At 41.0% G+C, this 26932-nt stretch overlaps 1 protein-coding gene across 1 annotated transcript in view; it reads left to right on the forward strand.

Annotated features, from left to right (window-relative positions):
• Positions 1–21060, forward strand: part of LOC146661558 (uncharacterized) — an 86645-nt gene extending 65585 nt beyond the window's left edge. Inside the window, exons 26-32 of the mRNA XM_085418053.1 lie at positions 1476–1520; positions 5870–5902; positions 7268–7423; positions 7697–7751; positions 8930–9124; positions 12914–12991; positions 13483–21060. Coding sequence (XP_085274179.1) covers positions 1476–1520; positions 5870–5902; positions 7268–7423; positions 7697–7751; positions 8930–9124; positions 12914–12991; positions 13483–13670 — 750 coding nt within the window. The 3' untranslated portion in view covers positions 13671–21060. The remainder of the gene's footprint in view (positions 1–1475; positions 1521–5869; positions 5903–7267; positions 7424–7696; positions 7752–8929; positions 9125–12913; positions 12992–13482) is intronic.
• The last annotated feature ends 5872 nt before the right edge of the window (positions 21061–26932 follow it).

Here is a 26932-nt window from a genome sequence, read left to right on the forward strand (position 1 = left end):
GAGGTTTACACAGGTGGACATCAGAGGTTTACACAGGTACACAGGTGGACATCAGAGGTTTACACAGGTGGACATCAGAGGTTTACACAGGTAGACATCAGAGGTTTACACAGGTGGACATCAGAGGTTTACACAGGTAGACATCAGAGGTTTACACAGGTAGACATCAGAGGTTTACACAGGTGGACATCAGAGGTTTACACAGGTACACAGGTGGACATCAGAGGTTTACACAGGTACACAGGTGGACATCAGAGGTTTACACAGGTGGACATCAGAGGTTTACACAGGTGGACATCAGAGGTTTACACAGGTAGACATCAGAGGTTTACACAGGTACACAGGTAGACATCAGAGGTTTACACAGGTGGACATCAGAGGTTTACACAGGTACACAGGTGGACATCAGAGGTTTACACAGGTACACAGGTGGACATCAGAGGTTTACACAGGTAGACATCAGAGGTTTACACAGGTAGACATCAGAGGTTTACACAGGTACACAGGTAGACATCAGAGGTTTACACAGGTACACAGGTGGACATCAGAGGTTTACACAGGTACACAGGTGGACATCAGAGGTTTACACAGGTAGACATCAGAGGTTTACACAGGTGGACATCAGAGGTTTACACAGGTGGACATCAGAGGTTTACACAGGTGGACATTAGAGGTTTACAGAGGTGGACATCATCTAATTTAATTTATTTTGAACCTGCAGGACAATCAGATATAGTGTTACAGATGATCTATTTGACATTATTTTACAGCAGAGCTTTTGCTTGTTAACTAATTATCACTTTTTTAAATAGCATGAGTACTGAGTGTTCTCTGATACAGGCTTTAACTGGTAGATTTTCCTCAGTTCTTCTAATTTTAATAAGAACATTTTGAACACCCTGTTCTGACAGGATGACACAGCGGACAAAGATGTTTGCAGCAACTATTCAAGCGATTACTTCACTAATATGACTGCATTGGACTGCAGTGAGTATGTAGTATATTTAAGTAGCTCCAGTTTCTTAGAGCAAGTGTAAGAGGCCAAAGACGTCTAATGTAAGCTGATCTTTAATATAAAACCTCAGCTTTGCTGCAGCCACTGTTGTCTGCACTGGTTGCTTTTACATGCACTAATGGCAGACAGAGTGATGGCCCAGAGGAACAGAGAAAGCTCCTCTGGGTGCTTCCTCTGCTGCAGGATGTGGTTGGAAAACCACACAAATGAGATAAAAAAGTCAGGTTTGTTAAAGGTCACCAGCAGCCAATTCTTATCCCTTCTCACTCTGGCTTTCCCTTATTGGCTGCTAGTGGTAATCATGACCTTTTCTCCACTCCCCCTGTCCCTCTCTCACACACACACATATAAAATGAAGACATTAACAGGCACACACCAGTGCATACACACATTCAGCCCCACACACATGCAAACAAATTCACACAATCCTCCAGTCAATGATGAGGTATCTCTTTTGCAGGGGGAGCGAGGCAGAGACGGAGATCTCGGGAGTCCCGGCGTGTCGGTGAGTGTAGAATCCTTCTGCTTCCACTGGGTGGCAGCGGAGCTTATGTTTTCAAACACTGTGTTCAAAATGTGTGTTTCTTGTGTGTGTGTGCACAGTTACTTGAACCAAATGTCCCCACAAGGACACAGGGATGGGACTTACACGGAGCTAATTTAGGCTTACATCATGAGGTTACTTTAAACTAGTTTAGGTTGGGGAAAAATAGAGAATTGATGAAATTTGACCAAACCAGTATCTTGTTAGAATTTCTTTTCTTTAGCTATCTGTAGCTAATAAACTGGAGCCCTCAGAGAAATTCTCCCAAAGTCATTACAGTCCTTACAGATCAGGTCAAACGTTTGCACACATCCATCGTGAATGTGACTGTAACTGTAGGCTTTCTTTGTACTGTTCAAACGGTGGAATGATTGCACAGCATACATGCTTAGTGGCTGCTGAAAACAACAATTGGGTGCAAAGGTTTGAAATTGTTTTTGGATTTTTGAATTGTTTGATTTGGCCACCAACAAGCCACCAAACTCTAAATACTTTTTTAAGAGACCATGACAGTGGGTGAGAATGAGAATTATCACAACATTCATGCTCATCATGAGTTACTTACTGCCTGATTGTGATCTTATAAAGCACCTTAAAAAGCCTCTGTAAGAGCAGTGTTATATGGATTTCTGCTAAAAGAAAACAGTACATTAAAAACACAGTAACACCGAAAAGAAAAAGAGGGGAGTAAAACAGCAACAGTGCTTTACACAAAGAATCATAAAATCTAGTCTGGAAGCACATATTCAACAGCCACTCAGAGAGAGGTGACTAAGCTGAGTTAATATGCCTTGATAAGTGACCCTGGAGACAAACTCCAGGGGCCCTCGTGGCAAAGCCCCAGCCAGCTTCGTTGTTCAGGCTCAAGCTAAGATCCACATTATTGAGGATCACAGTGCCACAGTTCAGATTCTTGGCAACAGCGAGGAGGGCCCAGAGGAGACACCGTGTCAGAATAGGCTGAAATACAGACGTTTAACTGAAAATCAATGGTCAGTTTACAGGTTTCGATGGCGTGAACTGGCGAACAAATCTGAAGGTGATGATTAGAGAGACAGACAGCAGCTCTAGGACTGCTGGAAGTGCAATAAAAAGACACATTTTACAGCTCAGTCTAATAACTTTAGCTCACACAACACCATGATTGATTTGCTCAGGGAGGTAAAATTAATGATATTTTATCTATGTCTAATAACATCAGTCATACATGGAGAAACCTCTCGTTGCTCCGTTAGCAGCTATTTTCTCTCAGGTTCATTTGTTTCTGTGTAAAATGCTCCGCAGATGTAGAACGACATGTACAAATATATCTTTAAAAAACACACAAGCAAAAATAACGTGTGAATTTATATTGACGTATATGTAAACAAGTCACTAATTACCAAGATAGCTTGTTCACATACTTGCTTTGGCAGCTGTGACTTGTCAAAGAAGAAAAAGCAGAAGTATTACTAATAACATGAGTAATATCAGCATGTGGAACCTGAAGCAGATAAATATAATTTAGCTACTTTGTTGTTCTTATCGTGACATGGAGGAAGGCCTGCTAGTGATAAGCTCGCTAGATACAGGAGCTGAAGAACCACTCCTGGGTGGAACGCAGAACTGACTGTGAGCCATGTAAAGTATTGTTTGTAATAAACAAACAATAGGAGCTCTACATGATATTTACTATAAGAAGAAATCTATTAGATGTAATTGTGAAACACTCCGTTATCCATCAGAGAGAGGCAAGAAACAGCTGCAGAGACAGAACAACTGCTAATGCTGAATAGATGGAATTGTTGTAGTTGGGGAGTATTTTCAAGCTGTTGGCAGATGATTGTTTCTGGCAACAAGGTGAAATGAGATTAGAGAAGCAGGGCAGTATAATAGAACTAGCATGTTTTCCACATTGCAATTATCATCTTTAATGAATGTCAATAAACACAATAAGAAAACATAAAAATCAGAATGTTTCCACCTAATCTATGTAATTGAAGTGTTTATCAGTAGGTATTGATCCCTGAGGCATTGCCCCTCACGTTCCAAGACAAGGATTTGACAGTAAACTTGGAGGTGTGTGCACTGCAGCAGCCATGTTGCATCACACTGAGCCACGGCTGTGTGGTTATGCGTGCGACACTGGAGACACATGAATGTCTCAGCATGCAGCTTAATGTTCACACTCTGTAATTCCTTAGTGTCGAGAATAGCCCAGCCTCCATGTGATGTGCACTCTAGGCTAAATGCATCAGCGGTGAATCACAAGCGTGTCACCTCTGAAATGAATTTGATATTTTTGTCTTCAGACACACTTCCTAATTCCTGCTGGCTAAAATGAATATGATTGTAGTTCGAGGGAACAAGGGCGGGTGTGCCCCTGTTTCCCAAGAGGAAGTGATGAAGCTGTCACTTTGGTACCTAAGGGATGTTTCTTGTGCAACATACTATGTCATTGATTAGTCTGTTACTGACCCTTATTATGTCTGTATTGCACCCATGCACTTTATGGCTACAGCTTGCTAAATTAGCTTGCTAGTGTTAGCTGGTGACGTCCAAAAATCCATCACTGATGCTCCAACAGGTGGCATCATGGTGGCTACAATACCTTTCACACACAGTCTGTGGAGTTTACTGCGTACATTCAGTGCTAGCATTTATGAGGAAGCTTTTAGAGACCAATGAGGTAAAGTAACAAAGCAGCAAACTTAAAAACCTTTATCCCTCTTGACAGCACTGGCTCTTTACTTGGAATGACTCTAAATCCATAATTATAATTCTTTAGTAAGACCCTACACACACACACACACACACACACACACACACACACACACACACACACACACACACACACACACACACACACACACACACACACACACACACACACACATGATGTTACTGCAACAGAAAATAAACAATAGTAATAATGCTATCTGTCAGATTTCTCAATAGCTTTGTTTGGAGCATTGATTCAAGTCAAAATACAAATGCACAGAGGTGGTTTTTGCAACCATAATTACACAGAATTACACAATATTTATGTGTGTACATTTGTATGTGGTTTTTGTGATAGCCACGGGGTTAATTCTGCTGAGAATTTCTGGAACCTGAACACATTAACCTTAGTTTGCTGAGTTGAGTAACTGCTGTAGTGGACGTTGAGTCTCCCGAGCTGAACATTTTACATTGCTCAACATGTAGGGTAATTAAAGATGTTGGGTTAGGGGTTATTTTTTTGCAGTTTTCAATCCTGTCTTTCTAAACTTCTATCCATGCTACAATAAACATTCCCTACGTAAAACAAGACCTTCCGTCTAGACTAAATTTTAACAACACAAGACATGGGCTGTTTTGTTCATTAATTCATTGAATAATTCAATTGAAGGCTCTTTAATTATTCTACGAAGTGTAAGCTGCAAGGTCTTGCAAGGCTGTTCATATTAGCTTTATGGATTTGTGTGTTTGGTCTATATTATTAACCTAAAAAATGATGAAACACTTGTGGACACTGATTGATGACCAATGACAAAGAAGGGTAACTGAAACTCTTGAATTCTGTAAAACTGAAACCACAAAAGCTGTGAGTCCTTTGACTGGAAAGCTCAGTTTTTGTGTGAAGTGCATCCACACAGTGACTTGAATAGAAAGCAACAAAGAGCTGCAGTTTGAGCAGAAACAGAAACGGCTACTGAACATGCATGAACATTTCCCAACACCAACAGTGTCGCACTGCTGGATGCATTCTCGAGTCTTTGAGTGGATGTCTGTAGGGTTTTTGACCTTAATTTCACATTGATTTTCTTCCTGTTACATCAGCAGTGCGGGTGATTGAGAAAGTTCCTTTGGCAGATTGTGCTGTAAGCCCCTGGCATTATGGCTTTAGTAAGGTTTCTTAGAGTTTCTTTCCTAAAATGATTGAAATCAATTACCTGGTCATGAAAGAAAGAGGAAGTCTGGAGCAAAAAGGGAAGCATTTCATGGAAAATGGAACATACCAACCTATCTGTAATTCAGCAGTGTAGAAGCTTTATAGAACTGTGGTTACCACTGGATCGTGTTTTTAGGGGCTAAGAAATCCACATTTTCATCACATTACAACAAAGAGAAAGAGGTGGGGAAAAATCTTTATAAAATGCATTACAATAACCAATCTAAGTCATCGGTTTGACAGAAAAGAGCAGTTCTGCATCAGCAATGCAGAGCAGCTCATGTAGTTTCTCTGACATACTGTCTTTGATGTAAGCAGAAGTTTCTAACTGTCTTTCTCTATTTTCCCCTCCTCTCGTCCTCCCCTCCCTCCCCACTCTCTTTTCTTCTTCCGTCAGGGCGAAGTGGGACCCAGGGGATGGAAAGGAGAGGTTTGTCGAGACTTTGCGGTATTAGATATAATCCATTCTGTCTTATTCTGCACCACAGTGAGAAGGCCTGTCAAGCCTGCATGGCTGCTATAAAAGACTTACAGAGCCAGTACCTTCAGGCCTGTGGAAATCTGGGCCCCCGGGCAGAAATATACATCACAAAAGCACTCTTTCCCTAAGATGCACACATCTGCAAATCAAACACTTACTCTACTGTCTGCAGAATCACAATTTAAGGAGATACAACTTCCCTCAGTCGCTGCCATTTGTAGGACATCAAAACATATCTGCTTTTTGATCATTAGAAAAGCAGATATGCAAAGCTTCACTGTTATTCACTGTTTACTAAAGCTCCTTTAAGACTGTCATTGCCCTACACCTATATCTGCCAAACCTTTCGCCCGTGCGTGGCACACCTGCAGGTTGACAACAACAGCAGCCTATAAAGTCATTGTACTTGTTCTTAGGCAGGTTTACAGAAACTAGTTTCTCTTGACTGACAAAGCATTTGTATTTGTCACAAATTCTGTCAGTTGAAATACCAGATTCGATCAGTTTCAGCTAGCTAGCTGTTCAGCTAGCTAGCGTTGGAAACTTTTATTGTTTCCAACTGACTTGATCTAAACTAAGAAAGCTGTAAAGGTTTTATTACACCCTGGTATAGCAGATGTCAGAAGACTGAGGTAAAAGCTGTATGTCCGAGCCATGTGGATGAAAGTTGCTGTATTAACATGTTTTCACACCCAGGGTGTCAAATGCTGCTGTTTTTGTCAGAGCCACTGGTGTATCAAAGATTTCGTAGACCGGCTGCTGCAATATTGGACTGAATGGAGCAAGGCAGAGAGGAATGAAGGATGACAGAGCACCAGTGCTATTGAACTATTGTGGTTTTGGTTCAAATGTCTTCTCACAGCACCGTGAATGTTAAAAAATCAAAAAATCTCATTCTATGTGTACATGTGGCAAGTTGGGATACCCACCTCACTATTGCTGGAACAGCTCAAAAGAAACCTTGCGTGTCACTCATGGACGCCCCAAAAATGATTTGAGATTGAGGATGAGTTTGCAGTGTCTGACTGCCGAGCTAACACCAATGTTGATATGCTACGATGTTTTAAATTCTTACATTACAAGAGAAAGGCTTTTGAATGAGGACAAACCTGTGTTTGACACAGGTAACAGTATCCCAGGTAGTTCACTGTTATTACCTATTACACAACCTTCCAACAAGCCTTCGTATTATTTATCTGCTTATGCAGTTAGGAGTGTTAAGAAAAAGTGTTTAGCAGTCAGTAATTGCAGATCAGTTTTACTGTTTCTCTCTTTAGAGTGTGACTTTTTTGTGCTCTTTTGTTGCTGCTTCAGAAAGGAGTGACAGGTGATACGGGCCCCAGAGGACCCGATGGAAAGAAGGGTGACATGGGCCACATGGGTGTCATTGGTCCCAGGGGATTTCCCGGACAGGATGGGTCGCCAGGCCAACCGGGCCAACCAGGCCAACCGGGATATCCTGGCAAACCTGTAAGTGTGCCTCCTTTCTTATCTGATGTTAACAACCATAGCAGTGAGAATAAAAAAGGACTGAAAAATGCTGGAGAAAGGACACTTTCCTGCCACACCTGGAGAGGTCAGGGTTGGGAGTTACTGTGACACTGCTGTCAGTGTGTGTGAGCTACATGAAGATGGAGAACTGAGCATTGAGAAGATCCTCTAAATCTGCAGGCACGAGCCAGAGCATGTTTTCCAAGTCCCAGAGTGGCTTCAGCTGAATCAAAGTGTAATTGTGTGTTCCAGGGTAAGCCTCCCTCAGACGAACATCTCGTAAAGCTCTGCACTGATGTTCTGCGTAGTAAGTATTTGTTTGTGTTCACATCACTCTGCGGTGCAAAAACCAAAGCCGCAGTTGTCTCAAACATGCATTTCACACAATAGCTTTTCATCCATATCCACTTGTTGCAGTAAATTGGCGAATGGGCTTAGTCTAGTTTAAGTGCAGTTGTTTTGTAAAAGACAGTCTTAAACTCAGAATGAACGTGTTAGTCGTGATAAATCACCTCCTTCCTGTTTTTAGCCTTTGACGTAAAGAAGAATCCAGTGAATGTTTTTTTCTCACAGCTCCTTTTTTCCCACCCATAGATAAAATAAAAGATGGATACTGTACTGTCACCTGCTGGTTTGTAAAGTCCTGTTCTGAAGCCTTGAGATGACATTTCCAATGTTGCCATCTCAGTGTTTTGAAACTGGATGTGACAAATGAGGCGTGGATGTGGCTGTGAAAGCATACACTCATGGACACGAGCTGAATAATGTTCTTTTCTGCCTCTTACAACGACCAAAGGTTTCAGAACTGGTTTAATGTTGGATTCAGTGTAACGAAATTAGTATTTCAGTATTTTGCTGACTTCTGTAGGGTCATATGGCTTTTTGTCTCTTAGTGGCCATTTCAAAAATGCAAAATTAAGACAATTCAGCATGTTGTCTGAATAAAGTCTTATGTTGTCTGTACTATCAGGCTTTTTAACTGCTGCTCACAGTCCTGTCTGTCTGCTGTTTTGGGCTAAGCTTTTAGTACAAACCTAAAAAATACAGAGACTGCCTATAGATTCATATTATAAGACTGAATAACTGCAACTACGAGTCTAAAGCTGGCAATTACATGCTGTAGATTATAAGACGCATTAAGCAAAACAAAACAGTCAGATAAGTCAAACTTGACTCAGCTCATTCTTCGTGCTTGCTCCACTTCTGTACCATAGATTCATTAATGTTGAATTCTCTGCAGCTGCTCTATTCCCGTGTTCTACTGCGCGACTGACAGCCTTGAGTTTGAAATCCGCTTCGTAAGCATGTCTCTTAACAGGTGCCATTTTACAGCATGGCACAACCAGAATTCATACATAAGGCGGACGGTCAATTTTTGAGAAAATTAAAGGATTTTAAGTGCGCCTTATAGTGCGCAAAATACAGTGTATTGTTAAAGTGTGTAACAAAAGCAGATTCTTCTCATGTTGTGGCTGTGCCCTACAGACCAGCTGCCAGCATTGCTACAGAGCCTGACTCCTCACTCTAGGTGTGAACCCTGCCAGGGTGTGAAGGGTCCTCCAGGTGAGCCGGGAGCACCGGGACCCAAAGGCTCCATGGGAACTCCAGGCTACCCTGGCAGAAATGGCGCTCCTGGTTACCCAGGACCTCCTGGAATACAGGGCCCCGCAGGCCTCAAAGGTTTGATATGACACAGTTTCTTAAAGTTATGAACCAGTACCTTCAGACAGGTTTATGTTGTCTATACACAAAGCTTCCTCTCACCAGTGTTATATCTGCTCCACTGTGACAAAAAGCTCCATTCTGGCTCCTTACTCTGATGAAAACAAGGCAATAAGTAACAACACAGCATCACAAAGAAGCGATGGGACAAAATTTACGACCGCTTTCATCAACAGTTAAAATCAAAACAGTGTCAATGATGAACAAATTGGATGTGTTGATGTTCACTGTACCCCATAAAACAAGATCATTAAACAAGCGAACATCAGTGAAAGTCAGCAGAGCAAAAGACAACAAATGCTCCACACCCATCTCAGCGAGCTGTCTGTGATTTATCACCACTTCAACACAGAGTGGCTAATCAGCTGTGGAAGATACCACTCCACTGCTGTGTAGCATTTTAACTTGTTAGGCCAGCCATGCAGCGACTTTGGAGGAGCTGGTTGAGAACATTAAGGGAAGACACTGAATAATTCTGTGCCCTGGATGTGCACATATCCAGTGTACAGGTACAGTGGGGCAAAAAAGTATTTAGTCAGCCACCAATTGTGCAAGTTCCCCCACCTAAAATGATGACAGAGGTCAGTAATTTGTACCAGAGGTACACTTCAACTGTGAGAGACAGAATGTGAAAAAAAAAATCCATGAATCCACATGGTAGGATTTGTAAAGAATTTATTCGTAAATCAGGGTGGAAAATAAGTATTTGGTCACCTCAAACAAGGAAAATCTCTGGCTCTCACAGACCTGTAACGTCTTCTGTAAGAAGCTTTTCTGTCCCCCACTCGTTACCTGTATGAATGGCACCTGTTTGAACTCATCATCTGTATAAAAGACACCTGTCCACAGCCTCAAACAGTCAGACTCCAAACTCCGCCATGGCCAAGACCAAAGAGCTTTCGAAGGACACCAGGAAAAGTATTGTAGACCTGCACCAGACTGGGAAGAGTGAATCTACAATAGGCAAGCAGCTTGGTGTGAAAAAATCAACTGTGGGAGCAATCATCAGAAAATGGAAGACATACAAGACTACTGATAATCTCCCTCGATCTGGGGCTCCACGCAAGATCTCATCCCGTGGGGTCAAAATGATCATGAGAACGGTGAGCAAAGATCCCAGAACCACACGGGGGGACCTGGTGAATGACCTGCAGAGAGCTGGGACCAAAGTAACAAAGGTCACCATCAGTAACACACTACAATGGCAGGGAATCAAATCCCGCAGTGCCAGACGTGTTCCGCTGCTGAAGCCAGTGCATGTCCAGGCCCGTCTGAAGTTTGCCAGAGAGCACATGGATGATACAGCAGAGGATTGGGAGAATGTCATGTGGTCAGATGAAACCAAAGTAGAACTTTTTGGTATAAACTCAACTCGTCATGTTTGGAGGAAGAAGAATACTGAGTTGCATCCCAAGAACACCATACCTACTGTGAAGCATGGGGGTGGAAACATCATGCTATGGGGCTGTTTTTCTGCCAAGGGGACAGGACGACTGATCCGTGTTAAGGACAGAATGAATGGGGCCATGTATCGTGAGATTTTGAGTCAAAACCTCCTTCCATCAGTGAGAACTTTGAAGATGAAACGAGGCTGGGTCTTCCAACATGACAATGATCCAAAACACACCGCCCGGGCAACAAAGGAGTGGCTCCGTAAGAAGCATTTGAAAGTCCTGGAGTGGCCTAGCCAGTCTCCAGACCTCAACCCCATAGAAAATCTGTGGCGGGAGTTGAAAGTCCGTGTTGCTCGGCGACAGCCCCAAAACATCACTGCTCTCGAGAAGATCTGCATGGAGGAATGGGCCAAAATACCAGCTACTGTGTGTGCAAACCTGGTAAAGACCTATAGTAAACGTTTGACCTCTGTTATTGCCAACAAAGGTTATGTTACAAAGTATTGAGTTGTATTTTTGTTATTGACCAAATAGTTATTTTCCACCCTGATTTACGAATAAATTCTTTACAAATCCTACCATGTGGATTCATGGATTTTTTTTTCACATTCTGTCTCTCACAGTTGAAGTGTACCTCTGGTGCAAATTACTGACCTCTGTCATCATTTTAGGTGGGGGAACTTGCACAATCGGTGGCTGACTAAATACTTTTTTGCCCCACTGTAATTGTACAACTGTCAGTAATAGTTTAATTCATTTTAAGTTTATTTATGTATCACAAACCATACTGAGTGGAGAAGGCATTTTTCGTCTGAACTCTGCACACATCTGAATCTGCCAGTAGCCCTTTGTTAAATGCAGTGTGATTAAAAAAGCGAGCTATGCCTAACCAATCCAGGATCTCCTTGACCCGGGATATGGGATAACAAAACGTTCTCACTCCCAAAGCGTCGGAAGGTTGGTGGTTCAATCCCTGGCTCCTCCAATCTGCATGTCAAGTATCCTTGTGCAAGATACTAAGCCCCAGTTCTCCGATGCATCCATTGGAGTGTGAGTGCAGTTAGAAAAAGCAGTAAGTTCAGAGAAAGTGTGATTGGGTGATCATGGCTTTTTTATAGAGCACTTTGACGACTCCGGGAGAGTAGAAAAGAATAAGAATCAGTCCATTTCCTATATTACGAGTTTGGAAAAACGAGGAAACATGAGAACTGTTTGGAATGAATCTACACATGTAGGTTTATTTTACTTAAATCGCTTTGGAAAACACCATCTAACACGATTAAGGTGGTGGTTAAGATTAGGGATAAGGTTAGGGTTAGGGCTGGAATACATGGCTGGAGCGTGTATTACTGCGGGAGTGTCATTGTATTCGATGTCATTCACAATCCGCCGTGTATCATGGGAACGGCCACCTTTCGCGTTCCCATGGGACGCCTCGGGATGTGACAAGTTGTCGGTATGTTACACGTCGGGAGTGAGAACCACCTCGGGATAAAGATCAAACTGTGACACCTCGTTCACCTTGCGATAGTCAATACAGAATCCTATAGACTCTTTTTTTTCTACCACAGGAACTATGGACCGTGCACTGTGTGACTCTTTCAGCCCTATGAGTAATTTGTCTTTTGTGCTCAGGTAACCAATAGGGCCTTAAACATACTGTCACGCCAAGGCTCTCTGGGCCTGTGTGAGATGGCAGGCAGCCCACCGCCATAGCCTGAAACACCTCCAGGAAGGACTGGGGGTCATCTGCCTTCCTGTTTGGTGTAGCACCACCACCAGAGCAGGAGGCGATGAAGTAGCCCCAGACTGAGCAACCAGGTTCTCCAGCACCCATGTCTGTCACTTAGCCTGGGTGTCCAGCTGCCGCTCATTTGCGACCATCACCACCATCTGAGCCAGTGCCTTAACTGGCTGCAGTACCTGTGGGTTCAACATGTCACAGTCATTCAGCCGACCCGACCATTAAACTCCTGCCACCATATTGGACTCGACTCATATGCTGTTTTTCTGATATGTTGTGTTAGTTTTATGTCAGACAAAACATGATGGAAAGATTTCAGAAAGTTTAGCTTTTTAAAACTGGGAAGGGCGCAAATCGTTTTTCACAGTACGGTATACGAATATCTCCCACTGCGACCTCACTTTTGGAGTCAGCCTCTAGTTGCAAGGAGAGCCACTGAACCTTTTGGTATCGTTTCCTTTTTCAGCATGGGAAGTTATTGTTTGCATGGAAAACAGACGTAAAATGTCCCCAAAACTCAAATTTACAGAAAACATGGCATTTTTGTTCCCGAAGCTCTCAGTCTGAATCTAATGTTAGTTTTTAAACACAGACCTATCATATCCCCAGGTGACATGGGACCCAGAGGGTTGAAAGGCAGAAAAGGAGATGGAGACCAGGGACCACCAGGACCACCTGGACACCAAGGTATGTTTCATTGTGCACATATTAACCTATTAACTGCTTTTACAATCCCATAACCTCCACACTGGTACTACCCTCTATTATTCACCTATGCCAGGAACTTTACCTGAGAGTTCTGGAAAATGTGTGAAAGCTCTAAGTAGTGTGGATGTTTAATAAATGCCACAAATATACCACGAATATGAACTTGAATGATATCCCATTCTTAATTTTAATATAGTGCACATTTATGTACACTTATAAATGTACATTTAAGTACGTTTATAAGGCTCTTCTATCTGCTGACCCCACTCTGTCATTTTATGTGGTTGACCACTTTGTGGCTGAGTTTTTGTTGTTCCCACCCACTGTGTCATAATACCACTGTGGAGTTGTTGCATTATTTTGTAAACCTATGATCTAACTGACTTGAACTTCCTAATTCAATTATCACTGACCTAAATTAGGCTAAGTACAGAGGTGGTTCTTATTTCAATCTTTTCTTTTCCCTCCAGGGATTCAGGGTCCCCGTGGCTTTGATGGGATTGGCCAGCCGGGCAACCAGGGAATCCCAGGCAAACCGGGCCCCCCGGGAGATCCTGGCAAAAGGGGTAGCCCAGGACTTCCAGGGGTTTGTGACATCTCTATGTGCTATCAGACCTACAATCTCAGGGAACACTACAGCAAAGGACCACACATCTGATGACATGGGAGTGAGAGAGGTTGCGTTTGACTTGGCACACACTGCTGACACCTTTAAGACAGAGATATCTGCAGCCAAGGCAGTTGTAACCTCATGAGCTGGTATGAACAGAAATAGGGAGGGCATTGATTCATGATCACTGAATTCATGATCAAAGAGGGTCAAGCTGGCTAGCGTCCTAGATATTTTAAACTTCTAAAGTTTAAATAGTGAATTCTAAATCCTGATTGAGTCAGACGAACACCAAGAGCTGTAACTGAGTCGCATTGTTTTTGTCAGTGTAAGAGGCAAGAAGGCCAGGAATCTGAATAATAATAAATATGTCTACCTCCTTGTTTACCTGAATTACTGTTTAAGTTAATGATACAGAAGGCAAATATGATTAATACCCTCAATAAATATGTATAACCTCTATTAATTAAATCGTGGGCTAATGTGAGAAAAGCACAATTACTATAAACTGCATATTAAAATATTAAAGAAATAGAAAAGGATCAGTTCTTATGCTGTGCTTGGAACCTCTGCTTTTCTACTGAGGATCAGCCAGTGAGGTTATTTCTGTCGTCTGTGCAGCTCTGCCTCTGAGAAATGATGCCATCTGCAAATGGTAAAAAGTGCAGCACCTGCCGCGATGATGAATCAGGATCTGTTGTATGGAACACATTTTCACATGATTATGTTGTGGTTCGCTAAACGCTTTGGTCAAACATATGAATTTAAACAAAGTTCAAAGGTTCATAACTGATAAAGATCTTGACCTCCTTCAGGTGCACAGTACATGTAATCACTAAAGGTGGAAAAACATATTTATGTCATGTTTTGTGCACAGAGCATCACAATTTGTTCAAATCCAAAGCTGTGACAGATGGGTTGTTTTTGTTTTCATGAAACCTGTTACTGCTTTTAATCTGTCATATTTGTTTTCTTGTTTGCCAGTATTATGTATTCACTTTGCATTCCTTTTGTGTTCATGTGGATTACTGTAAAACCTCTGTCAGTGGCCTTAATTCACCTCATCTGCAGAATGAACAAGTCCTTTATATTTGAAGCTTAGATTAAGTTCTTTCTTCTTCTTTCAGGTGTGTATTTTATTTTAAAAACAAACTCTAATTGTAATATTGCTGCTTAAGCCACTTGCAAGTGAAAAGGTCATCCATGTCTTCAACATTATCCATCGTGTTTCTGCTTTGGATTTCTTTTCTCTATTTTTAATACCGTTAAAATCATTAATTATTTCTAGTCACTTTCCTTTTTCAATCATTTATTCTGCCTTATAAATTATACAGCTTTTTTTTTTTTTATCTTAACAGTCTCCAAACACCTCACAGGGCACAATCCATCACATCCTAGACCCCCTTTTAATTTGAAATTACTGGAGGAAGTGTGGAGTTTTATTAATTTCAACCTGAAAAAACAAAAACTAAAAAAAGATATATGATTCAGACTCACGGGAGTCTGACTAGTGAGTACTGTAGTAATATTATTATTCAAACACACCCTTATAGTTGAGAATTAAAAACAAACTATTCCTAATGATAAAGCTAAGAATAAGAAAATTTAGCACAGGTCAATGTACTGATAAAAACAGGGTACTATCTATATCGTGGTTTTCAAAGATATATTATTGCAGCAGTGAATATATTTGGCAACATGTTGCTATTTAGAATTTTTTTTACAAAAATGAAACGCCTATAACAGCGTTGGAACAGAAAGTTATGATACGGATGCAATTTACAAACATCAAAACAGTATAAATGTTATTTTTAAATAGGTTTTACTTTGTCAATGCATACAATGTCCTTTTTTAAATTTATTCATATTTGGAGAAAACGCTCACATTTACTGTAGACAATCAGAATACTGCATTAAGAGGAAATGTCTCTGTGACCTCATGAAGCAAAACTTCTTACCCTCATTATGCAGACTATCTATAAATATGTGAACTGACCAACCTTTGGTCCCAGGCTCAGCTGGAGCAGCAGCAGTTGTTTGGACTTCAAGTTTGGGTTCATAGGCTGCCGCTTGGTTAATTGTTACCACAAAGGCCCCAGTGCTCCATAGAATACTTTCTTGGTCTTACACAGCGTCACAGTCACAGAACAATGAACTGAATTAGGCATCCTTCTTAAATGTAAGTATGTTTAGTCGTCCTACAGCAGGATCACAATGTGAACAAATTCATTTTACAATTATATGTTAATAATTTTGCGATACAGTACAAAACATAGCATTTTAATGCTAACAGGCTAACATTTAAATATTCCTTTTATTGTGTTTTTTAATTAACAAATTCTCTCCATTCTTTACCCAACTGATAGCTAACAGTTAACAAAATCAACTCTGCTTAGCTGTGTACAGAAATGAGTGGAAAGATGGAGCCTAATAGGGCAGTTTTATCAGATCCAGGTAGACGGACTTAGCATGATGCAGCTTATCCTTGCTAACTGTTCTAGACAAAATTCAGTGAGCATTTTCATACAGGAATAATCAGTGAAACAATGAATGCAAGTACTGGGACACAATATGGTAATTATTTTTTCACACAACATCTCCGTCAGCATTTGTACAAGGTGTTTGTTTTCATAGGGAACGGCTCCCAGAGATCCCCAATTCCACGTATGGTTAGGATTGATAAGGCATGTTATCACTTGTAGACTGGAAGGCTTTACAATTTAGGAAGCCAATTTCCCAACAAGTCTGGTGTTTAAGATTTTTAATTTTTCACTTGTCAGAATAAACTTGGCAAGATTCATATGACTGCTGCGAGTGGGGATAGAGTACAGTTAAACTGAGTTTTTAAAACCCCAGCAATAAAATTCTGACCAGTGCCTTCACCATGATGAACGGCTTTTAAAACATCCAAATTCATTTTTGCAGAAAAATTAGTGTCTACAACAAGTGAGTCCAATATCCATTAATATGTGTATAGGCTATAAATAGATATGAAAGTAGTTTATCCTCATTTGTCTGAAAATGAAAAACATTTACCCATTTGTAGAAATAATGGGATTTTCATCAGGAAACTCTTTCAGATTAGAACATTTAAATGCAGCCATTTTGCATTCATTGGTTTCCACTGAGTAATATGACATAAACATTAACATAATGTTAATAAGTTTATATTGCGCATAGTTATTAACTGATCACTCATCTGAATTTGTTTCTTTGTTTGGTTCCTGTCCAAAGTGTAATTATTGTTGAATATGTATAATCAGAAATGTCAGTTTGGGAGTTATTTCCTGTTTTCACCGTCCTATTTATGCGAATGCACAAATGTGTGTTAACAAGCGTGTGTTTCTCTTCAGCAGTCAATGCTGTCAAAAAGATGCTAAAACTTTCCTGTCATTGTGTTGCTATACACAATGTGCTTTGAGGTAGCAGCCAAGAAGGGTGTAGTTTGTGTCTGTGAACACCCGTGTGTACACCTGTGTGGATGAGAGCACTTGTATTCAAAAGGTTTCTCCATGTAACGATATGCTAGGGAGTGTGGGGAGCTATAGCCCCGTCCCCCAGGGCATGAAGCAGGTATGAAAGAGATCCAGGCCCCAGACATCCAGAGGCCCCAGAGTATGACAACCCAAGGAGGACCACCAGGGGGGCAACCGTGCCATCCTCCTGGGAAGAGCTGAGGAGAGCCCCAGATGAGGGGTCACCCAGCAGCCACGGAGCAGAGGCCAGAGGGGGTTGCAGTGACGTGCCTGTGGGCTCTGCCAGCAGCCAGCTGTGCCAGAGAGGACCGAGCCCTAGGCCCAGAGACCAGAGGGCCCCCCACCCCCCAGGGCCCAGTTGAATCACAGGCGCCAGGTGCTGCCAAGCAGCCACCTGGAGTGAGCTTGTACATACATGACCACCCAGCCCCAGACACCAAGAACCACCAACGCACTGACGTCTGAGGGCATCCGCCACCGGCAGGGAGTGTGGTGGGGAGATAAGCCCTCATACCTCGGAGGGCCTGAGATGTTCCCAGAGAGGTGGAGTCTAAGACCCGACCTGACACATAGACACAGACGAACAGGCGCACACAGACAAACGTGCATTCCAACCCTCATGCACACATATACAAATACTCGACAATCACCCGATGTGGAGAAAGACACAAATAGACACTGTACACACAATCACACTCCCCAAACATACTTTATACCCCAGGTCCAGGTACCCTAGCCCCCAGAGGGGGAAACCACACCTAGACCCAGGAGATGTAACCCTTTTCCCTGGGTGGAGGCAAGCAGACCGCCGCCGTATCTGCAGTAGCAGGGAGGCCCCACATCCCAGAACCCAATCGGACGGCCAACACCTCCCGACGGTTAACAGAGAACGGGGGTGAGTGAGGAACCCCAACCCCCCTCCACCCGCTCATATGTAGTGTTGCTGCGTGCTGTTCTAAAGTGCATTTAAAACACAGGAGGGCATGGTGCTTCCTGCCAGAGAGCAGCACGGCTCCTCCCGAAAACCCTCAGCATTTAAAATTGAGGGTAGGGCACCAGCGCCAGAGATGGGTTTGAATACACAGACCATCCTCTGGACGCTGTATAACGTGCACCCCCCCCCCCCCCCCCCCCCCCCATGTGGATGTCTAGGTTTCGGAATAAAATTGAGGCACAGGAGGCCAGAAGGGGACAGAGGGGGAGTGCCTCTCCTGCACCCTGGTGAAACACCTGCACCCCTAGTCTTGCATGTGTGGTTGATTGTGGTGGAGCGGGAAGACGGAGGCAGTAAATATTTCTTTCAAAATAAGACACACAACTACAACACGGGAAAAGACCCAGGGAAACCGAGTTAACGATAAAAACCCTGAAAACCATAAATTTCACACCCAAGCCTGAACTCTCACGGCCTGGCACCAAAGAACTCACGGACCGATACCGGTCTGTGGCCCGGGGGTTGGGGACCGCTGTTCTAGATTAGCTGAAGGCCTTTCAGGGAGCTTTTAGTAATAGTCCTGTCTATAATTAATAAATGCATGAACTACCTTTTCCACTCCAAGACAGAATGTTTCCAGTTTTTATGGATACTGTGCAAATGCAAATAACAAATCATGAAGGGCTCAAACGCTTTTTCACACTACTGCATGTGTTTACTACACGCATTGAAGGTCATCCTGGCCCAAAAGGACTCCATGATTCCTCCCAGTGTTACTGTAGTCCAAAGTAATGCCATTCGGAGTAAATATCTGGTTAGGCACCATACTTCTAAAACTTCTGAGGGTCAGGGTACAATAACATCAGTTTTATTTGAATTTAGAAGCAAGAAATGAGAAATCATCCAGGACTTTATGTCTGTAAGACATTCTTGGTTCTAATTAATTTTAATTTTGGATGGATAAAGCTGGGTATCATCTGCATTGTAATAAAAACTGGTCCCAGCACAGAACCTTGTAATCTCTATGATTCACCTGACGTGTGAAGAGGACTCCCCAGTTACATAAACAAATTTGAATCTGTTGAATAGATATGATTCAAAGCAGTATCAGTGCTGTACCTTTAAAATGGACAACATGACCCATTAGCTGTTTTATAACTAGAGAGAGTATAAGACTGCAGCGCTGCTTCCTGGTCTCAACTCCCGATAGTCACATTTTATGGGGACTTAATACATTTGGCCAGGTTGTGACTGGATAACTGCTCCGCCCAAAGTGGGGTGGATGCTGTTTGTCCTTATAATTGCCCAATAGACAGTCAGCTTTCTAGACAGCCAAGTGTTTAAAAATATTATGTGGCTAAACATGTCTCTACTGATTCACCTTGAGAGGAAACCAGCACAAACTCCAACATTGTTTTTGGTAAAGTTGCACAGTGACTCAAAACTGATGTTGGTGACCTCTAATTGACCTAACTGGATCATTACTGCTGATGTGATTTATAATTTTTCACTAGTGTCTCCACTTTCACGTTTCCCTGAGTTGCTTGTAACCAGAGTGTTATTCCTCGGCGGGTTTGTCTCAGAGTAGGAGGGGCTTCAGAAGCTTCAGTGTTTTGAACTGTGTAGAGCATCTTTCCACTAAGTGACAATAAGATAAGTTTGAACATGATGCAGACAGCACTGACCGCTGACATGTCAACATACATTTGCCACACACAAGACAAATTTCTCATTTTACAACTTCAACAACTGCAGATAAACGTCATACACAAGCTCAAAGAAATTGGAAATGCTGCTTTTAGTTAAATATACAGTGGGGCAAAAAAGTATTTAGTCAGCCACCGATTGTGCAAGTTCCCCCACCTAAAATGATGACAGAGGTCAGTAATTTGCACCAGAGGTACACTTCAACTGTGAGAGACAGAATGTGAAAAAAAAATCCATGAATCCACATGGTAGGATTTGTAAAGAATTTATTGGTAAATCAGGGTGGAAAATAAGTATTTGGTCAATAACAAAAATACAACTCAATACTTTGTAACATAACCTTTGTTGGCAATAACAGAGGTCAAACGTTTACTATAGGTCTTTACCAGGTTTGCACACACAGTAGCTGGTATTTTGGCCCATTCCTCCATGCAGATCTTCTCGAGAGCAGTGATGTTTTGGGGCTGTCGCCGAGCAACACGGACTTTCAACTCCCGCCACAGATTTTCTATGGGGTTGAGGTCTGGAGACTGGCTAGGCCACTCCAGGACTTTCAAATGCTTCTCACGGAGCCACTCCTTACGGTGTGTTTTGGATAATTGTCATGTTGGAAGACCCAGCCTCGTTTCATCTTCAAAGTTCTTGAAAATTATTGAGAATTGAGCACCTTAATATGGAAAGGCTGTGTACTTTGTAGAATGAATCTTCGTGTAATTAATAATAGCCCAAACCCTATAACTCTAAACAAGAATAGAAATATACTTCTTAATGATCAAAACAACTTGACATCTAGCAATAAGATACTAAGGTTGCAAAACAAAGTTGAAGGTTAGGATGCACGTCTATCATAAAAGCCACCAGTTTTGTACTTCCCACTCTGGCTCCTAAATGTCATGCTACTTTTGCTTTTGCTCATAAGTAACTTCCTGTTATTGTGTTGAGGATTCTCACCTTATACATGAGTGAGTTGGTTATTTTTACCATTGCTGGTGCTATCTTGAAAGTGATGTCTTATCATTTCACCATCTTCAGTGCAAAAGCAGCACGTACTGTATGTGTGAAAACCTTTTCCATTGCATACGGTGACATCACCACCGGTACCTGTATGTTATGTTTTTTTCCCCTGTATTTATTATATATATTGTAACCTAATGTTAATATTCATAAATGCTGAAAAATATCATGTTACAATGATATCACACACACACACACACACACACACACACACACACACACACACACACACACACACATATATATATATGTATAAAATCTACAAATGGCAACATTGTATTTTTTGTAAAAACAAATAATATTAAAATAATTCTGGATTTTATCACTCTGACTTGTTTATCTGCGTTTTCATTTGTTATTTTGACTTTAAAAATGAAGGTTTGGATGCTTCAAAGACAACTGTCACAAATTCACAACAAGGCAGGGTGCCCCGTTTCTTAATCCATTTGGGAAATGAAATAAACTCTACTATGTGTTTGTGGTAAACCACAGAATATTATGATAAAATTCATGTGGGTATCATTTTAAATCTTCAAATGTGCTTATCAGTATCGGAAGTGCGTTCTGATTCCTGTAAAGGAAACATTTTGTGCATGATGTAAAAAGCATCTTCTTAGCTACACAAAACAGTTGGCTAGAGCAGAAGACAACAGCTGACAGTTCTAAGACTTATTTATTCACCTGCTGAAATAAAACATAACAATGTGTTTTAAAAAGGTTTAACTGTGCACATGCTGGGTTAAAATCTTTACACAACTAGTATCTTCAGTTGTATATAATATTGCATTATACTGTATTTTCAACCAGAATATATAATTAATAGTTACGACAATATTATTATTTTGGAAATAAAATAATAACAACTATGCATATACTTGTATTTTCATATATCACTTGTTAAACAGACGTGGTTTCCATTACTTGTATCAACAACCAAACATTCATTGAATTAGATGAACTTAACATCTTTGCATTCACCCAACAAAATTATATTGAGTTCTGTTTATGTAAAGAAGTGAGCATTTATGTTTTCTTGTATTTTTATAAATGTAGCAGATCTGAGTCTGTGAGTGCACATTATGTGTCTGTTCATCATCAGTACTAGACTGGATTATTAATCATGCACAGTGGAATATGAAATGTCTCCTTTTTGCACCAGAGCTTCACACAACGTTTCCATAGAATCTGAGGACAGAATGAAGTGCAAGTCACCGCTGCCTAAGAAACACTCAAACTGCCTGTGAGGAAACATGTTTCTGTTTAACAGTCACTGACCTTGAGTGGACTGTATTATGAATATCGCTGCTTTTTTTTTTTTTACCATTTGACTTAAGTTGTTTATTTTTGGTGTATTTATTTGTTTTGTTTTTTTAAATTGTGAAACTGCTTCTACTGGTGTCTCTACACAGTAGATAAATATATACACTGCTCAAACCCAGAATGCAAGGCCCTCAAAAGGCTCCTCCACCCCTTTTATTCTCACTTTGTTGTTGTAAATTTGTTTGTTCTGTGATTTTCAATAAACTGGATACTACACTATTGACCGGTTATTTACATTTTTTTCATGTATAAATAATTATGAATAATAATAATTCATATGAACCAGGCTGTCCTCCAGGTGCACCAACTGTCCTTTCTCTCTCTTCGCCCTGTCTGTGCAATTGTGGGCATGACTGGATATCAACCAGTCTCTTCCAGCGTGGGTGTGGTCCTTGGACACCAAGCACACCTGTCATCCACCAATCAAGCTCCGTATTTGAACTTCGACTTCACTATTGCTCATGGCCAGATCATTAACCTGCTCTAGCAGGACGGTTGTTCAGGCCTTTAGTTACAGACTGTTTGCTCGAGTTTATTCTGTGTAACACCCACTCACCTTTCATTTCCTCTGTTTAGGAACCTCTCGGGAGAACATCATCTGCCTATCCCACTTTGACTTTGCATGCGGGAAAATGACTTGTCTCATGTAAGCAAATGGTAGGAAGGTATGAGAGAGCTTTGTTCACTGGGGCGTTAACTCACCTTCTCAGGAAACACAGTGAGCCCTTATCGTGACAGTATGTAAACCTTTTCTACCTAAATGCCTTTTGCCTAACCATCCGCTCAAAGTCTCGGTGGTTTAACTATCAGCTTATTCACTTGCTTAGTTTTAACCTGTGAAGAGTTTTGGTTGCTTAACTTCCTGAACAGCATAGCTTGCAAACCCAGCTGTATTTCTTTATTGACATTAACCTTCCTGCCTTCTTGGGACCTTTTTGTGCCACTGCTATGTGTTAAATGGCTGCCATTTCCACTGTGTTCAGTGGAATATAACCAAACTTGCCACAGGATAGTTTTTACCTGTCAATGTTAATATTCCAGTGTGAATTCCTTAAATCAGCCTAAAATGGCTGAGCAGCAGAAATCCCCACACCCATCACCCTGGGGACCATTTTCTGCCCATTGACTTCCATTATAAACGCTATTTTTCAACCCCAAATTATCATCATATGATTTTATTTTTTCTTCTTTTCTTGGATGTCAATGAAGACTCAGGGCCTTGAAGTTTTAATTTTTAAATTGCAAAAAAAATGCAAAAAAAATAATGGCAGGTCAAAATGTATGTTGGTGCCAATCTTTGGTCCATCTAAAGGCCTACTTATAATGACAATCACATATTACTTCAACTGGTTTTTTGTGGAAATATTTAGTTTCGTTTTTTGGTTTTTGGGGCTTATAACACAGGGCGCTCATGTAATAACACTGGGATTTGAAGGGTTAAAACAACGAAAATATAATTAAAACTTTACATGAATATTTCAGGGAGAAGTAGTTTTACAAGGTTGGCTAATTTAAAGTGGAATAAAATATGGATATATGGTCTTTTTATGGCGTGGCTGAGAATGGTCCCTAGGGTGATGGGTGTGAGTTTTTTAAAGGATGGCAGGAGGGTTAAAATCAACTAAACTTTTCATGGTATTCTGTGATTGATTCCATTTAGGTAACTTGACAGATTTATAATGAAGTGATGCTAATAATCTCATTAACCTACATAATGCTTCAGTTCTTTATGTCACCCTAGAACTGTGCAGCAACACTGTCAGTGAGGGGAAGTGTTACATTGTTTAATTCAGCAAAAACAAGGTAATTTACACCCTAATAAAATTGTGTTACCCTCATATCTTCACTAAATGTGTAAAAGCTTATTTGTTTATGAAACACATGAGGGTACCGATAATGCTTCAGCTTCATACACTGTGACCTGAACCTTTTAAAAAAGGAATTTCATTATTAGATATTTGGTAAAACACAAATATAAAGTTGTGTATCATCTGCAAAGCAGTGAGATTTGACATAATGACAATAATGTTCCTTCCAAGGTGCGATGTAATGTGAATAGGAATTTAAACACTTCCTTCAGAATGTACAAAACAAATCAAGCCATTTCATATCGATTTATTTAAGCTGCTCACTCGCCTCACATGTAAGTGATGCACTGTTAAAATCAGATGAATGATAGAATTCTAAACTGATGTGAAGTGGGTACAGGAAACTAGTAAAAGCTGGTCTCATGCAAATTAGTTTGTTAGTTTGGGGTTTTCAACAAATTTGTTAAGCTTCATAAAGGAGATGTCTATCACCAGTTGATGTGGGAGGTATTTACTGATTTTCCATGGAACCCCCCACTGACTCTCTAAAGCAGAGATAGCCTTATCAGACAGCTCTGTTCAAACTTAATTAAAGTATGTTTACGTTTTGTTTATTGTGCATGAGTGCATTTACCTCAGAAGTGCTGGATGCCATTTGTGACATTAGCAAGATACGGTTTAACAAGAGAATCGACACTGCACTTAAAGCATCCTGTAAATAAAGAAATCTGTGAAAATATGCAAATAAATAAATGAATAAATGTAATAAAATATAGAAGATAAGCTCAAATAAGGTTGTACTTTTTTATTTTATGGTGATGAGGCTCCTAATATAAGTGTGTCATAGATGAGTGAAAACATCTAACAGCTGATTGTATCAATGTAAAAACATTGCTAGTGTACAGACCACACAATGCATATTGCAGGAGAATGTGCCACAAATGTGTTTGCAGTGTGAGAAATCCAAATCCGTGTGAAAAACATTTTCACATTCCTATACCAATGCTCTCACTTAGTGTTGGCACTCTTTGTGGTGCAGTATCACTTCCTGTTTCTGTTACAATACACAGTGGTGTGTTTGTGTAGCTTTTTTGTATAGCCCATTTCAGTCAGTCAGTCAGTCAAGTTTATTTATAGAGCACATTTAAAAACAACCAAGGCTGACCAAAGTGCTGTACAGTAAATACAGATAAAAATACAATAGAACACAATTTCGTAATAACACCTCGCTGATAAAAATAAAATAAAAATATATAAAACAAATAAATTAAACCTTTCTAAAAGCCAATGAAAAGAGGTGAGTTTTAAGAGCGGTTTTAAAAGTTTCTAGGCTTTTGGAGAATCTGACGTGAGGAGGTAAACTGTTCCACAGTCTGGGTGCAGCCACAGCAAACGCCCTCTCTCCCTTTGTCTTTAATTTATACCTGGGAACATCTAAAAGCATCAGGTCGGCTGACCTCAAAGATCTCCTGGGGCGATAAGTACTAAGGAGTTCTGACAGGTAAGAAGGTGCAGTGCCATTTAAAACCTTAAAAGCCAGCAATAAGATTTTAAAATCAATCCTAAAGGCAACTGGGAGCCAGTGGAGAGAGCAGAGAACCGGAGTGATGTGGTCTCTTTTTTTTGAACCGGTCAACAGGCGAGCGGCAGCGTTCTGCACCAGTTGAAGGCGATGTAGACAGGAACGATCTAGGCCAGCATAGAGGGAATTGCAGTAGTCTAGCATTTCATTAAAAGCTTTTAGAAAATGTCTTATTTCATATTGTCATATTGTAATTATATTTACAGTATTCATTCAGCGAGAAAGCGAGATACTTCAACAACTATGGTGTATTGTCTTGCAGAGGTCAATACTGAAGCACTACTGCAGCTGCTGGCTAAAGGCAAGCATAAATTCTGCCAAACAGTAATTCACATCAGCAGTAATGAAACTCGGTTACATGAGGTCACTAAAATTAATATTGAATCGACTTTTCTGTAGTCTTCTCTGGTTCTCTCGCTAATCAGACCAGGAATCACATGATTAGCTGCATATTCTCTTTAAAATGCTGTTGGTCTGAATGGTGTCCAAAAATGGTTTGGGTTTTATAAATAGTGGGAAACTTTCTGGGGCAAAATTGGTCTTGTTAGGAGCGAAGTCATCCCTTGACTTTGTGTAGAACAGCTCTCATTCTAGAAATCTGGCCAAATTTATTAAATCCCCTAAAATCCAGAGCATCCAGAGTTGGGACCAGGAAGCAGAGTTGTAGTCTTGCACACCTCTCTGCAGATTCTCTCCTGTTATACCCCCAAACCGCATCCCCTTAGAGAGTGCATCTGCTTCTAAACCAACACAAAACAAATCAAAAATCAGCAAAATCAACAGAAAACAGTTTAAACATTCAAAATAGAATCACAAAGTAAGAACAACACAATATCCATATCTACAAAAAAGAGTGAAGCAGTGAAAGGTGGATTATTAACCATTAGGTCTCTCTCTTCTAACCCTGTCATGAGTGTCATGAGAGTGAGGTCCGCGAAAGTCATGTGGTCTGTCAATCTCCATAGAGATTGACAGACCACGTGACTTTCGTGCATTGCATGCCGGGAACTCGTGGCAAAACAATCCAAGTACCGCATCAAACGCAAGCATTTGCAGCACCACAAAACGTTCATTCTCCAGTTCCAAAAAAGTTATGTACAAAACAAAGGAGAACAATGCCGATCCGTACGAAGACAGACTTGATGAAAAGTCAAAGAAAAGATACGAGGAAAAACCAAAGGAGAGAAAGGGTTAGACCCTTACGAGCACACAGAGTGGACAAAAGACGTTAGCGTGCTGCCCAACTTTCACCACGCTCATATTTATAATCATACGGTTCTTGGAGTGAGTGCATACACTCATGAAGTTTAGTAACTTCAGGTCACTGCAACAAGCCCAGGTACAGTTTACCGACGGATGGGTGCAGGACCTTGAAATGCACCGTGTAGAACGAAAGACCATCGTACGTATCATAAGTTTACCAGTCTCACAAATCGTCTTCATAAATACACATTCGTTAACCGTTTATT

This window comes from Rhamphochromis longiceps, linkage group LG9 (genome assembly GCF_057381845.1).
Source record: "Rhamphochromis longiceps isolate RC_006_pf linkage group LG9, R_longiceps_female_GT1.1, whole genome shotgun sequence".
Lineage (NCBI taxonomy): Eukaryota > Metazoa > Chordata > Actinopteri > Cichliformes > Cichlidae > Rhamphochromis > Rhamphochromis longiceps.